This window comes from Budorcas taxicolor, chromosome 8, assembly GCF_023091745.1.
Source record: "Budorcas taxicolor isolate Tak-1 chromosome 8, Takin1.1, whole genome shotgun sequence".
In the NCBI taxonomy this organism is placed as follows: domain Eukaryota; kingdom Metazoa; phylum Chordata; class Mammalia; order Artiodactyla; family Bovidae; genus Budorcas; species Budorcas taxicolor.
In genome coordinates this window covers 71,774,862-71,788,812 of record NC_068917.1, presented here as the reverse complement: position 1 = coordinate 71,788,812, position 13,951 = coordinate 71,774,862, and the positions used below count along the sequence as shown (strand labels likewise).

Here is a 13,951-nt window from a genome sequence, read left to right as displayed (position 1 = left end):
CGCTGGAATGTAAGCTCTAGGAAGAGAGTTTTGCCAGTTACTTCTCTAGCGGTGTCCTGCATGTAGTGGATGCTCAGGACTTGACTGTTGTAAAAGTTAATGAGTCTTGAGGGAGAACTGGGCAGGGTGGCCTCACAGGGCAAGAAGCGAGGAGGTGATGGTCAGGGTGACTGCCACCTGCAGGGAAGGTGGGTTCCTCGCTTAGAAATTCTTCTCCTTACCCCTTCCTCTTCCCTCCTCACCCTTCCTGCCTTCCATCCAGCCTTGTTGAGAGTTTGTGAAGTCTACATCTCATTGTTGAGTGCCTCTCTGCCCCCCTCGCACACCTTATTATCTGGACTCAGTTGACTGACCTCCTTTTTGAAACTCTTGTCTTTGTTTCCATGACGCCAGCATCTCCTGATTGTCCATCAGCTCCTGGTCCGCTCCGCCTCATGGTCCCGTCTCTACTAAATGACGGCTCCTGGAGCTCTGTCTTGACCACGCCTGTCCTCTTCTTTATTTTCATCCTCGTGTAGTTTTATGGCTTTAAATAGCCTTCAGTCATGGTCAGTTTTATCGCTGGCTCAGATCTCTCTCCTGAACTCCAGCCTCCATGATCCTCCTGCCTTTCAACCTCACCATGTGGACATCGCATAGGCATCTCAGACATCAGTTGAAAACATTTTGTTCTGCCTCTTTTTCTTTCCTCCAAGTCTTTCCTGTTTCACAAAATGATTCCACCATCCACCTGGGGCTCAGGTCAAAACCTAAGAGTGTTCCTTGATTTCTCTCCTTCTTCCCTTTCAGCATCCAACCCATCCTGTTGGCTTTATCTCTAAGTTATTTGCAGATTGGGCTCATTTTTTGGACATCTTTGCAGTCATCACTCTTTCTAAGCTGCCACAGTCTTTCACTGGCTGCTACAATAGCCTGGAACTCGCCTCCTCTTTACCCTCACCCCTTCATGGGAACTCTGTCTTCCATATGTCAGGCAAAGTACTTGAGGTTGGGTGACTCCCATCCTTAAAATACTCTAAGCACTTTGCATCTTAGAATAAAAGCTGAAGTTCTTATGCTGCCCTGCAAGTCATGTGTGCCCTCTGCTGACTGCTCCTCTGGTGGCTTCTCCATCTTACATTTGTTTCATTTACAGAACTCCGGCCACTTTCCCTTCCTTTTGCCTGTAAACACACTGAGCTCAGTCTGCCTCAGGACCTTTGCACATGCTCTTCCTTTTGCTTGGGATTCTCTGACTTGGGATTGTTTTGCATGTTTCATTCCTGCCCATCATTCTTTCCCAGCTTGGATGTCACCTCCTGGGACAGCCCTTCCTTCTTCCCTCATTCTCTTCTGAATTCTACTTACTTGATTTTCTCCATAGCACTTATAGCACTTTAAGTTGCCTTATTTATTTGTTCATTCGATTATTAACAGTCTTCCTCTCCCTGGAATAAAAGCCCCTGGAGAGCATGGACTCTCTCTCAGCTCACAGCTGGATTTCTAAGGTGTGTCGTCAGCACATGGAAACAGCTGTTGGCTGACAGCTGCTTGACCTGCTGGGATTTGGTGCTGTGTGTGGAGGAGGCAGGTGCAATTGTGAGACCTTGTGTGTGTGTGTGTGTGTGTGTGTGTGTGTTATGGTGTGCATACATGCTGTTGCGTTTGCACAGGGCAAGCTGGACTCCTCTCAGCCGGTTTGTAGAGAGAGGGTGGGACAGGGGAGCTTCCTCACTCCCTCCAGACCTCAGAGTCCTGCACAGGTCTGTGAGGGGGGGATGGGAGTAGACAGGAGAGTCACAACACAGGAAACCAGATAGTTCAAAACCTGTCATTTTCCAGGTCAGGAAATGAAACCCAGAGAGGGTCAGGCTTCACTGGGGGCTTCCCACGCTTAGGAGAGGCAGAGATGGAATTAGGGCCCAGGTTTCTGACTCCCACTTTAGGGGCCGAGCTGCAGAGCATGGCCCACAGGCCCAGGGTCGGCTGGAGGGTGGACGTGGCAGCTGGAAGCAGGATTAGGGGCAAGGGACAAGCGTGGCTGTTTCTTGGAAGGCCGGAAGGGAGAGCTGAAAACCATGGCTCCTCTTGCTTTGAAGCCTTGTGGAAAGAGGAGCATCTTCTTTTTGCTTCTCCAGGGAAAGGCCTATTTGTGATTGGAAGGTTTACCTTCATGAGCTTTTTGGTTGGGGTGAGAGTGAAGCCACTGGGGACATGCCCTGGTAACAACAGAAGCCCATAAGCTTCCTCTCTTGAGGATGGGTTTGGTCGACTGTGGGTGGGCTGTGGGGTGTGTGTGTGCTTGGGGACCAGGCCAGGGGCAGCTCTGCTTCTCCAGTTACTCTCTGGTTCTCCACCTTTGGAAGGCATCCTCAGCATCACGCACAGTTGTGAAATCCAGCTCTCTGGGTGCCAGCCACAGATCGCTCCACTGCAAGGGTCTGGCGTGGGGCTGGCTGAGCCTCTGTGAGTAACAGGCAGATTAAGTGAGTTACAAATGCACCAGAGTTTGAGAACTTTGAATCAGTTACTTCCCTCCGCGGGCAAGCATATTGTTGCTGGAATGGGAGATGGGCATAGGGATAAATATTTTAATTTCAATAGCTATGTGTTTAAGAGGTCTTGGAAAAATTCAGAATTAATATAAAGGTTATCATGCAGGACAATCTAGGTACGTATTCAAAAACTTAAAAAGTGAATATTTCATTTTGTTTAAGAATTAAGAGATTAAAAATTAAATATTAGTGCAAGCGTACTGGTGATGTCATTCATTTGTTAAGTCTTGTCCGACTCTTTGTGGCTCCATGGACTGTAGCCCACCAGGCTCCCCTGTCCATGGAATTCTCTAGGCAAGAATACTGGAATGGGTTGCCATTTCCTCCTCCAGGGGATCTTCCTGATCCAGGGATTGAATCCAAGTCTCCTGCACTGGCCCACAGGTTCCTTACTACCATCTGAGCCACCAGGGAAGCCCACTGGTAACATGGCCAAAACCATACAGGTGGGACCTGGTAACTGTGGTTTGGTAAACCTAGTTCTGTAAAAGCAAATATTTAAGGATATCGTTTTGAAGGTTTGAAGACAGATCATCGCTGGCTCAGGGCAGAGTCCCAGGAGGGAGGGGGGAAGGTGGGTGAGGCTTGGCTAGAGTGAAGCTGCCCCTCCACAGTGGGGCCCCTCCTTGCCCCGCCCTCAGGGGCAAGCCAGATTGTGTCCCCAGGGACTGGAGCTGTGTTTTGGGAAGTGCCAGGCGTGGTTAAATCCCACCTCCCTTTCCCAGGATCAGCTGTTACCATTTACTCCTTGGCCCGTTGGGCTGGCGCAGGCCTGGGAGGAATTTCCTGCTCCTGAATCGCTGGCAGGTCTTGTGTGGTCTGTGCAGGGATGGGGCAGGGTAGGGGTGGGGTAGCAGGGACCTCCCTCCCTGCTGTTTGGATACTTTGGTCCAGGAGCCACAGCCCCACACTGGGCTGGGGGAGGCTAGTATTTGCAATCCAGCATCTTATCCTTCTCCCCCAGTGGAGAGGTTTTTTTAAAAAAATTTTTTTATTATTTATTTATTTTTGGCTGCGCTGAGTCTTGGATGCTGTGGGCTTCTCATTGCGGTGACTACTCTTGTTGCCGGGAGCATGGGCTCTAGGGTGTGTAAGCTTTAGTTGGTGTAGCACTCAGGCTCAGTAGTGCAGCCTGTGGGCTCCAGAGCACTCAGACCTCAGTGTTTGTGGCGTGTGGGCTCCGTAGTTGTGGCACACAGGCTTGGTTACTCCCACGGCTTGTGAAATCTTCCCGGACCAGGGTTCGAACCCGGGTCCCCTGCATGGGCAGGCAGATTCTTAACCACTGGACCACTAGGAAGTCCCTCAGTGGGGACTCTTGAAAAGGATAGCATAACTGTTTGGACTCCCGAGGTTTGTTGTTGTTCAGTTGCTCCGTCGTGTCTGACTCTTGGTGACCCATGGACTGCAGCACGCCAGGCTTCCCTGTCCTTCACCATCGCCCAGAGTTTGCTCAAACTCATGTCCATTGAGTTGATGATGTCATCAAATCATCTCATCCTGTGTCATCCCTTTCTCCTCCTGCCTTCAGGAGAACCCTAGGGAGAGGTGCCTTAGTGCAGACGCAGGGGCAGTGCATGGGCTGAGGAGAGGCCGTGCCAGGCCTGTCTGCCTGGGCAGTTTGTTCCTCACTTACCAGGTGAATCAGAGCAGCCCAGCCCCAGGGCCTCTCTCCAGGGTGGAGCGGGGCCCGGTCATCCACCCACTGGCCTCTGTCTCCCCTCCAGGAGGATCAGAAGAGGCATCTTCCTGGTAACTAGGCGATTGTTGTTACTGTCGCCACCTTTGTGTGTGTGTGTGTTTCTAGGAAATTTACCAAGTTTTGGCCCAGGGGTTTACATTTCCCACCCCCTTAGCAAAATCTTTCACTCTTCACGCGCCAAGTGGAAGCCGCGAGGCTATAATTACATTGCATTTGCTCGGGAACTTGCTGAGGGGAGCGGGAGGGTGCACTCGGGAACCTGAAAGCGGCCAAGGGCCTGATTTAGCTGCTGTTCATTCGTGATTTTTGTCCCACTCCCTCTGGGGGCCCTCGCATCCTCCTTTTCCTTCACCTCAGGCCCTGGGCTGCGCGGCTGTTTGCTTCCACCAGCCAGCATCCTGACAGGTGCACTGGAGGAGAAAGAGCACCTGGATGGTCCCGGAGGGCCCTCCCATGGAGGCGGTGCCCCCGGAACAGGTTTTGTGTAGACAGACATCCTTGGGGCCTTGCCTGGCCCGGGCAGAGTGGCTTGGCAGCTGCTCATGGAACTGCTTGGAAGGGCACGTGTCCCCCCAGCCCCCGCCACCCCAATTCCATGGCTGAAAACCCTTGCCTGGCTCCCCAGCATCAGCTCTGGTGGTCCCTCTTCCAGACGCCATCTCCAGACATGCTGCATTGCTGTAGATTCTTGCCAGCCTCTGATCTTGCTGTTTGTTCCCTCTGCCTGGGACCCCCTTTCCACTCTTTCTGCTTCCTCTGCCTCATCCTGTAGGTTGCAGCAGAGCAATCCCTGCTTCTGGGACCTTCTGGTCTGGGCAGGATGATTTTCTCTTGGCTCCTACAGGTAGCACCATGAACTCCCTGACACATGAGCATCACCTTGACCTTGACCCCAGCCATGGGTCTGGGGAGGTGTCTGGCACTTGGTGGGCCCTCAATGAAGATTTTTTAATTGCAACCTAGAGGGGTGGGATGGGGTGGGAGGTTCGAGAGGGAGAGGACATAGGTATATCTGTGGCTGATTCATATTGAAGTATGGCAGAAACCAACACAATACTGTAAAGCAGTTATCCTTCAATTAAAAAATAAATACATTAAAAAAAGATTTGGTAATTGAATGTGTAGGAAAATGAACCTTGATTCCCTCTCTGCCCTAAATCCCCTTTTACTTTTACAAGAAGAGGACAGGCACTTTTTTTTTTTTCCCTGCCTTCATCAGGCTGCTGTTGGTTAGGCAGGGTGTTGGGAGTGAGGTCTGTCTTTGAAGATTGCCCCCTGGCTTTCACTTTTGAGCACTACTGGGCTGGGGCCCACATTGATGCTTTAAAAAAAAAAAAAAAGTTTATTTTTACTTTATTTTGCTTTACATTACTGTATTGGTTTTGCCATACATTGACATGAATCTGCCACGGGTGTACATGAGTTCCCAATCCTGAACCCCCCTCCCACCTCCCACCCCATATCATTTCTCTGGATCATCCCCGTGCACCAGCCCCAAGCATCCTGTATCCTGTATCGAACATAGGCTGGCGATTCATTTCTTACCTGATAGTATACATGTTTCAATGCCATTCTCCCAAATCATCCCACCCTCTCCCTCTCCCTCAGAGTCCAAAAGTCCGTTCTATACATCTGTGTCTCTTTTGCTGTCTCGCATACCTTATCATTACCATCTTTCTAAATTCCATATATATGTGTTAGTATACGGTATTGGTGTTTTGTTGCTTTTTTAAAAAATATTTTTTGATGTGGACCGATTTTAAAGTCATGGGGCAAGTTTCGGCCATGAGGCATGTGGGATCTTGGCTCCAGGACCAGGGATCAAACCTGCACCCTCTGCATTGGAAGGTGAAGTCTTGGCCACTGGCTTCCAGGGAAGTCCCTCCACACTGATAATTGGATGTGGTCCTATACTGACTGATATCCTGGTCCTGTGTCACTTTTGGCTTCCTTAATTTATTAGCCACTGTGTTTTGAACGTTTATTATGAACGAGTGAAAGGAAAGAAAGTGTTAGTCACTCAATCACGTCCGACTCTGTGTGACCGCATGGCTCCTTTGTCCGTGGAATTCTCCAGGCAAGAATATTGGAGTAAGTTGCCATTCCCTTCTCTAGGGGATCTTCCCTACCCAAGGATGAAACCTGGGTCTCCTGCATTGCAGGCAGCTTCTTTACCAACTGAGCCATCATAATGAGGGAGGCGCATTATGATCTATAGATCCTGTTCTAAATACGTTTATTCTTTCACCCACCACACACAGATTCAGCCTTCACTATGTACCAGACACTGGCAACCATGGATACACCAGTGAGTGTAATTGACACATCCCCTGCTTTCATGGGGCTTGTATTTAGTTGAAAAATACAAATGATTAAATAATTATATACTGTGGCAGATGTGATGAGTGCTCTGTGGAACAGATCAGAGTAGAGGGTGAAGGGAGGGACTTGTTACTATGTGCAGGATGGTCAGGGAGGACTCACAGATAAGGTAACCTTTGAGCAGAGACCTGAAAGGAGTGAGGAAAGGAACTGTGTGGTCATAGGGGTGGGGGAGGGCATTCCAGGCAGAAAGCAGCAAGTGTAAAGGCTCTGAGGTCAGGTCATGAGTGGCATGTCCCAGGAGGAGCAAGGAGGCGAGTATGGTTGGAAGGGAGTAAGTGCAGGGGAAGTGAGTGTGAAGTGAGGTCATATATGGCAGACAAAACTGTGTGTGAGTCACATGTGCCATTCAAATTTCTTTCTTTAAAAAATTTTTGTTGGTGTATAGTATAGTTAACAACTTGTAAGGTTGTTGGTTTCAAGGGTTCAGCAAAGTGAATGAATTATATACATACATGTATCCACTCCTTTTTAGATTCTTTTCCCATATAAACCACAACAGAGTACTGAGTAGAGTTCCCTGTGCTACACAGTAGGTCCTTATTAGTTATCTGTTTTATATATGGTTACATATAGTAGTGTGTATAAGGCAGTCCCAGTCTCCCAATTTACCCCTCCCCCACTGATCCTGAAATTTCTCCCAGCTGCATTAAAAACTTAAAAAGAAGCAAGTGAAATTAATGATATTTTTATTTAACACACTATATCCCAAATATGATTGCTTCAACATATAATCAAGGAAAATGTGATTTGAAATGAAATGCTTTATTATTTTTTCTTATTATGATTTCAAAATCTGGTGTGCACATCTCATTTCGGGCTAGCTTCATTTCCTGTTCAGTGACCATGTTCAGGAGCGCCCACCATACTGGACAGCATGGATGGAGAGGCCTGTGAATGAGATGGGGATGCCACTGGACGCCCTGGGGCCCAGGAGCATTATCTTTGCCTTAGGTTCTAGAAGGTTTGCTCCAACTGTGATGAGAGAAGACTTCTGGGGGTGGGGAGGGGGTGGGGGTGAAAGGACAGAGCAGGGAGACTGGAAGGGCGGCCCTTACCAGTACGCAGTGACAATGGTCAGGACCGAGGTGGTGGTGGTGAGGGTGACTGGGTGTAATCTACCAGGTCTTTCTGATGTGGATGAGAGAGGAGTTTAGGAAGGGCAAAGATTTTTGGCCTGAGCTAGTGGAAGCCTGGGCTTGTTTTTTGGAGGGTTGAGGAAGACTGGGGGTGGGGACGCCCCTGGAGGAGCATGTGGAGAGTGGCTTGAGGTGCGGGTGTCAGCCTTCCAGGTGGAGCTGGTGGGCAGGCAGTTGGACATCTTGAGTCTGGGGTTCAGAGCGGAGGTCTCTGACCTGGTTGGAGGTATAAATTTGGGAGTTGACAGCGTACTGATGGTGGTTAGGGCTGAGCGTGAGTGGAAGGCCCAGGGGAGTGGGTGCATATAGAGAAGAGGGGCCTGAGCCCTGGTGGAGAGGGTGGAAGCAGCAAAGCAGGCCTGGAAGGAGAGCTCACTGAGGCAGCACGAAGGCTGTGAGGAAAGGGGGCTGGAGGAGCCACCAGTGAGGAAAGGGGGCTGGAGGAGCCACCAGCTGTGTCCAGTGTGCCGGCGGGCAGAGCGGGAGGAAACCCTAGGGTCTCTGATCACTGCCAAGTGGGTACAGATGACTTGTTTGAGGGGTTTTGTTTAAAGAGGAGGAGAAAGATAGGTGAAGTGAAGTGAAGTGAAAGTTGTGTTCAGCTCTTCATGATCCTGTGGATAGTCCATGGAATTCTCCTGGACAGAATACTGGAGTGGGTTGCCATTCCCTTCTCCAGGGGATTTTTCCGACCCAGGGATCAAACCCGGATCTCCTGCATTGCAGGCAGATTCTTTACCAACTGAGCCACCAGGGAAACCCCTTTAGTAGGGGGTATATGGTCACAATTTCTTTTTTTCCCTTAAAGATGTTCAGTGTACTAGCTGATGGGGAAGATGTAGTAACAGGGCAAAATTATCACGAGAGAGAGAGAAATGAGCTGATCATACTCACAGCAGCGCGATGAGGTAGGTACTGTTTTCCAGACGAGGAGACCGAGTAAAGGAAGGCCTGGTCACTTGCTCAAGGCCACCCAGTGATAAGTATAGGACCAGGGATCAATGCAGACGCCTCAGTTTCAGAATGTCCAGTCTTAACTACTCTGCTGGTTTCCCAGCTAGGTTTGTGAGGTCTTTGAGAGGATCCTCATCTCACACTTCCATGTCCAGCCCAACACCTCACAGGGAGAGGGCCGTGCAGAGGTGGGACTTGATAGATCTTTAATGAACAAGTGATTAGAACACTAGGACCTGGGCTGGAAGTGCCATGGGAGGGTGGGCGTGGCGTCCCCGTAGTCCTTCCTACCCTTGTGGGGGTGGGGCATCGAGCAGACAGAAATACTGAAAAGCATTTGTTGGGTGGATGAGGAATGAATGAAAAGCTATGGCTTTTCATCCTGAGCTGGTGGCTGTCTGTGGTGTACCGCGGGGCTGGCTGGATCTGGGCTCCTGCTCAGGTTTGGTGCTAGTGTGCTTGAAGATTCCATTCAGCTCTCACTAGCATGTCATGGAGGGTGAGGGGCGTGTGCAGACTGAACTCCTGCTTCTTTGCTCTGTCTGTCATCAGGATGGACAAGAGACACTCTGTTGGTGGTGGTGGTGGGTCCCTCTGCTGTGTGTTCCCCTCAGAACAACTGAGACTTGAGGGGTGGAGTGGACACCACAGAAGGAGCCTGACAGTTTCTGGGATTACAGCTTTGTGCCCAAGATGTGTTGCTCTGCAGGCAGGGGCACCAAGCTCAAAGCCATGGCTCTAACGCCAAGGTCCCAGCATTCAGCACATCCGGACTTTGCATGATGAGGGCTCAGCCCGGCTGGAGTCCAAGGCTGGCCTTCAGCCTTCTCCTCACACTGCCGAGCTCCCAGTCCAGCACTTGCTTTCAGTGCTCTCGGCACAAACTGGGCACAGTGGCACCCCCACACCATGGGGCCTTTTGCAATGTGTGGGGACAGTTTCAGTGGTGACAGTGGTGGGGATGAGGATGGTGATAGTAGTTCTGTTTGTACCCTGGCTCCTGAGATCCCAGAGTGGGAACTTCCTAAGGGCTGGCAGTGCCCCTGATCGGAAGCCCTGTTCATGTATGTGGCTGTTGGGTGCCCAGGGGCCCGTTTTGCATCAGCTGCCACCCTGTTATGTGCTCTTGATCCAGTCCCTTTGTTTCCCCCTTTCCCACTTTCGTGAACGGAGCCATGAACACCCAGTTGCTTGCTTTTTTGTCTTGTGATAAGATTTTTTTTTAAATTAAAGTATAGTTGATTCACAATATTGTGTTAGTTTCAGGTGTACAGCAAAGTGATTCAGTTATATACATATATATTTTTCCAATTATTTTCCACTATAGGTTATTATGAAGCGTTGAATATAGCCCCTTGTGCTATACAGTAAATCCTTGTTGCTTATCTGTTTTAAGTGCAGTAGTTTGTATCTGTTAATCCTATACTCCTAATTTATCTCCCTCTCCCCTTTCCCCTCTGGTAACCATAAATTTGTCTTCTGTGAGTCCGTTCTGTCTTGTATATAGATTCATTTGTATTATTTTTTAGATGCCACATATAAGTGATATCATATAATATTTGTCTTTCTCTGTGCCTTACATCATTTAGTATGATAATCTCTAGGTCCATCATGTTGCTGCAAATGACATAATTTCTTTCTTTTTGATGACTGAATAGTATTCCATTGTATGTATACACCACACCTTATTTATCCATTCATTCTGCATGTGGACACTTGGTTATTGTAAATAGTGCTGCTTTGAACACTGGGGTGCATATATCTTTTTGAATTAGATATAATCTTTTCTGGTTATATGCCCAGGAGTAGGATTGCTGGATCATACGGTAGCTCTATTTTTAGTTTTTTTAAGGAAGCTTCATACTGTTATTGAAAGAAATTTTAAATAAGGTTTTGGATTAACAGTTGTCATACGTACAGCTTGCTCTGTGGACCCACATGTTAACTCACTTGATCTTAATCACAGCCTTAGGCCAGGAGGGCTGCTAAATAATCTCCATCTAACAGATGAGGAAGCCAAGGCAGAGAGCACAGTGACTCTGGGGGCTGTCCCCACCGTGGGCTGACTGCCCCCTTCCTTCCCTCCAGGGACAGGGGCAGACCCGGCAGTCAGCGCCAAGAGCAACCACTGCCTGGATGCCGCCAAGGCCTGCAACCTGAACGACAACTGCAAGAAGCTGCGCTCCTCCTACATCTCCATCTGCAACCGTGAGATCTCGCCCACGGAGCGCTGCAACCGCCGCAAGTGCCACAAGGCCCTGCGCCAGTTCTTTGACCGCGTACCCAGCGAGTACACCTACCGCATGCTCTTCTGCTCCTGTCAGGACCAGGCGTGCGCCGAGCGCCGCCGCCAGACCATCCTGCCCAGCTGCTCCTACGAGGACAAGGAGAAGCCCAACTGCCTGGAGCTCCGCAGCCTGTGCCGGACAGACCACCTGTGCAGGTAGGGGCGGCTGCAGCTCCGCGGGCAGCCGGTAGGGGGCGCTCTGCCCGCTCTGTGTTCCGGTGTCTGCTGGGCTACCACCGTGAGCCGAACAAAGAGGGTGACTGGGATATGTGCAAAATGTATTGTCATCCATCCATCCATCCATTCATTCATCCATTCATCTGTGCATTCCTTTATTCAGTACAGATTTATTGTGCTGTGTGCCCAGCTTCATGCTAAGCACTGTGGGTTAACTAAGATGAACCACTGTAGGAGCTCCTAATTTAAAATCAGAGACCCTAGAACCTGGAGTAAGAGAGGACCTTCAGTGACTTTAAGTCCACCTTTCCTCCTTTAAGGAAGCCCCAGCCATTATCCCATTATCCCAATGAGGTCCTCTGACCATCAGGGAAGGGCTCTTGCACATCCCAGAGGCAGCGCCTTCACACTGAGAGCTGAGCTCAGCAAATGTTGGATAGAGTGTGGAGCATCTGATGGTCCTGGGTCCGAGTCCTGACTTTTCCACTCACTAGCTGTGTGACTTGGAGCCTGTTTTTCAAATGTCCTGAGTCTCCATTCCTTTACTTGTGAAATGGGAATAAAACACCCACATCACAGCATTATTATGAAGATTAGATGACATGTGTGTTAAAGCTTAGCACAGAGTTTGGCATAAAGTAATTGCTTAATGAGTATCTAATTATTTGGAAGGTTTGTTTTGTTAAAGCGAGTTGAAATGTGTGTCCATAATTCTCCTGTTCTTCCTGTGTGTTATTAACATATTTATTGAGCCTCTGTGGCATCCAGTGAGTGATTCTAAAGCATGGGCAAGCAGAGGTGAACACAGTGCTCCCCAATCCAGAAGGGAGACAGAGGAGGGGAGCAGGGATCCCAACGCCGTGGGCTGAGAGCTGTGGGCTCCCACAGGCAAGTGTGTAGGGGGAGGACCTTGCCTCAGCCTGGGGATACAGAGGACAGTACCTTGAACTGAACCTTGGAACATGAGAATGAGAAAGCCAGGGGGTGAGTCTGGCATGCAAATACAAGGAACACACAATGAGTCCACTTCTTGTGGAGGGCAGCTGTTAAGTGGATGTGTGGATGAAACATCTTTTTCAGATTATATCTTGTGTTACTTGTATGTGGGAAAAGCATATGTGAAGGCTGGAGGATAGGAGAGAGCCTGGGGTTATGGGTCCCTGTAGGTGGTGGGTGCACGTGGAGCTGGGTCCTGGGGAGGAGAGGTCAGAGGTGTTGCTGCTGGGGAGATAGCAACTGCGATCATGCAGATAAGCAGAGCCTGCTTACTGCATTCCAGACAGCAGTCTTTATACAGTTTATCTCATTAGTTCTTGCAAGGAGGCTATGAGGAAGGTGCTGTTATCATCCTTATCTGCCAAATGATCAAATAGAGGAAGTAACTTGCCCAAGGTCGCACAGCTCCCTTGTTTCAGAGCTGGATCCTATCTCCAGTGTTTTCCTCCAAAGTAGCACCCTGGTCTGGACTAAGAGAGGGGCTGTGGGCATGGAGAGAAATGTGTTAGTTGAGTATCCACGTATCAGTATCTGTGTGTAAGTGTATGAGCATATCAGTATTAGTAGTGTATCAGTGTATAACAGGCCTGGGGACTGGTGGAAAGTTCCCTGGAGGCAGTGCCATTTCTGTTTTGTTTACTCCACACTTGGGATGGCTCAGATGGTAAAGAATACACCTGCAATGTGGGAGACCTGGATTCGATCCCTGGGTTGGGAAGATCCCCTGGAGAAGGGAAAGGCTACCCACTCCAGTATTCTTGCCTGGAGAATTCCATGGACAGAGGAACCCGGTAGGCTACAGTCCATGGAGTCGCAAAGGGTCGGACACGACTGAACGACTCTCATTTTCACTTTTACTTTACTCCACACTTTGTCCTGCACATACAGCCTGGCTCACTGCAAGCACTCTGTGAACATCAGTTGAATGAATACATGAGTGGTGGCCACCATGTTTCCTCGTTTGATAATTATGGGGCAATGGAGCCATTCGACAGGCACGTTGAATGTGCAGCGTGGACTATTGCCATCCCCATGATGTCTTGGGGCCATCTGAATCTATGGTCCTGGAGCTCAGTGAAGAAGCTGGAGTGGAGGAATGGGATTGGGGTTGTTTCGGGGACCTGGGAGAACAGGGCTGCAGAGGGAAGGGAGCTCCTGGCCTGCGTGGCTGAAGGGGAGGCATTGCCTTGGTTTGGAAAATGAGCTGGAGTTTGGAGAAGGACTGATCCCTGTGGGGCTGGAAAAGCCTGAAGAAGGTGGGCTTTTCTCTTTTGCTTACTTAAAGAAACATACCTTATTGCCTACAAAAACGATAGGAGTGGGCTTCCCTGATAGCTCAGTTGGTAAAGAATCTGCCTGCAATGCAGGAGACCCCAGTTCAATTCCTGGGCTGGGAAGATCCCCTGGAGAAGGGACAGGCTACCCACTCCAGTATTCTGGCCTGGAGAATTCCATGGACTATATGTAGTCCATGGGGTCATAAAGAGTTGGACAGGACTGAGTGACTTTCACTTTCAAAATGAATCTATGAACACAACAAGAGGATGATTAGAAGTAGAAAACTCGGGCCCAGAAAAGGAAGTTGGGCACCAAGGCAGCACATGTGTGCTCTAGGGTGTGGGTGGTCCTGGGCTGGGTGAGTCCTCACCTGGGTGAGTCCCAGTTGAGTCACCAGGCTGGTGAGTCTCTCAGCTTCCTGAGAGCTGAGAGAAAGTCAAGACTTGATGGGGACATCACTCCCAAACTCTGATGCGAGGAACCTACTGATTATTGAGTAGAG

At 49.5% G+C, this 13,951-nt stretch overlaps 1 protein-coding gene across 1 annotated transcript in view; it reads left to right on the top strand.

Annotated features, from left to right (window-relative positions):
• The window catches only part of GFRA2 (GDNF family receptor alpha 2), a 101,384-nt gene that overhangs the window by 28,679 nt on the left and 58,754 nt on the right, over positions 1–13,951 (top strand). The window contains exon 4 of the mRNA XM_052645118.1: positions 10,800–11,154. Coding sequence (XP_052501078.1) covers positions 10,800–11,154 — 355 coding nt within the window. The remainder of the gene's footprint in view (positions 1–10,799; positions 11,155–13,951) is intronic.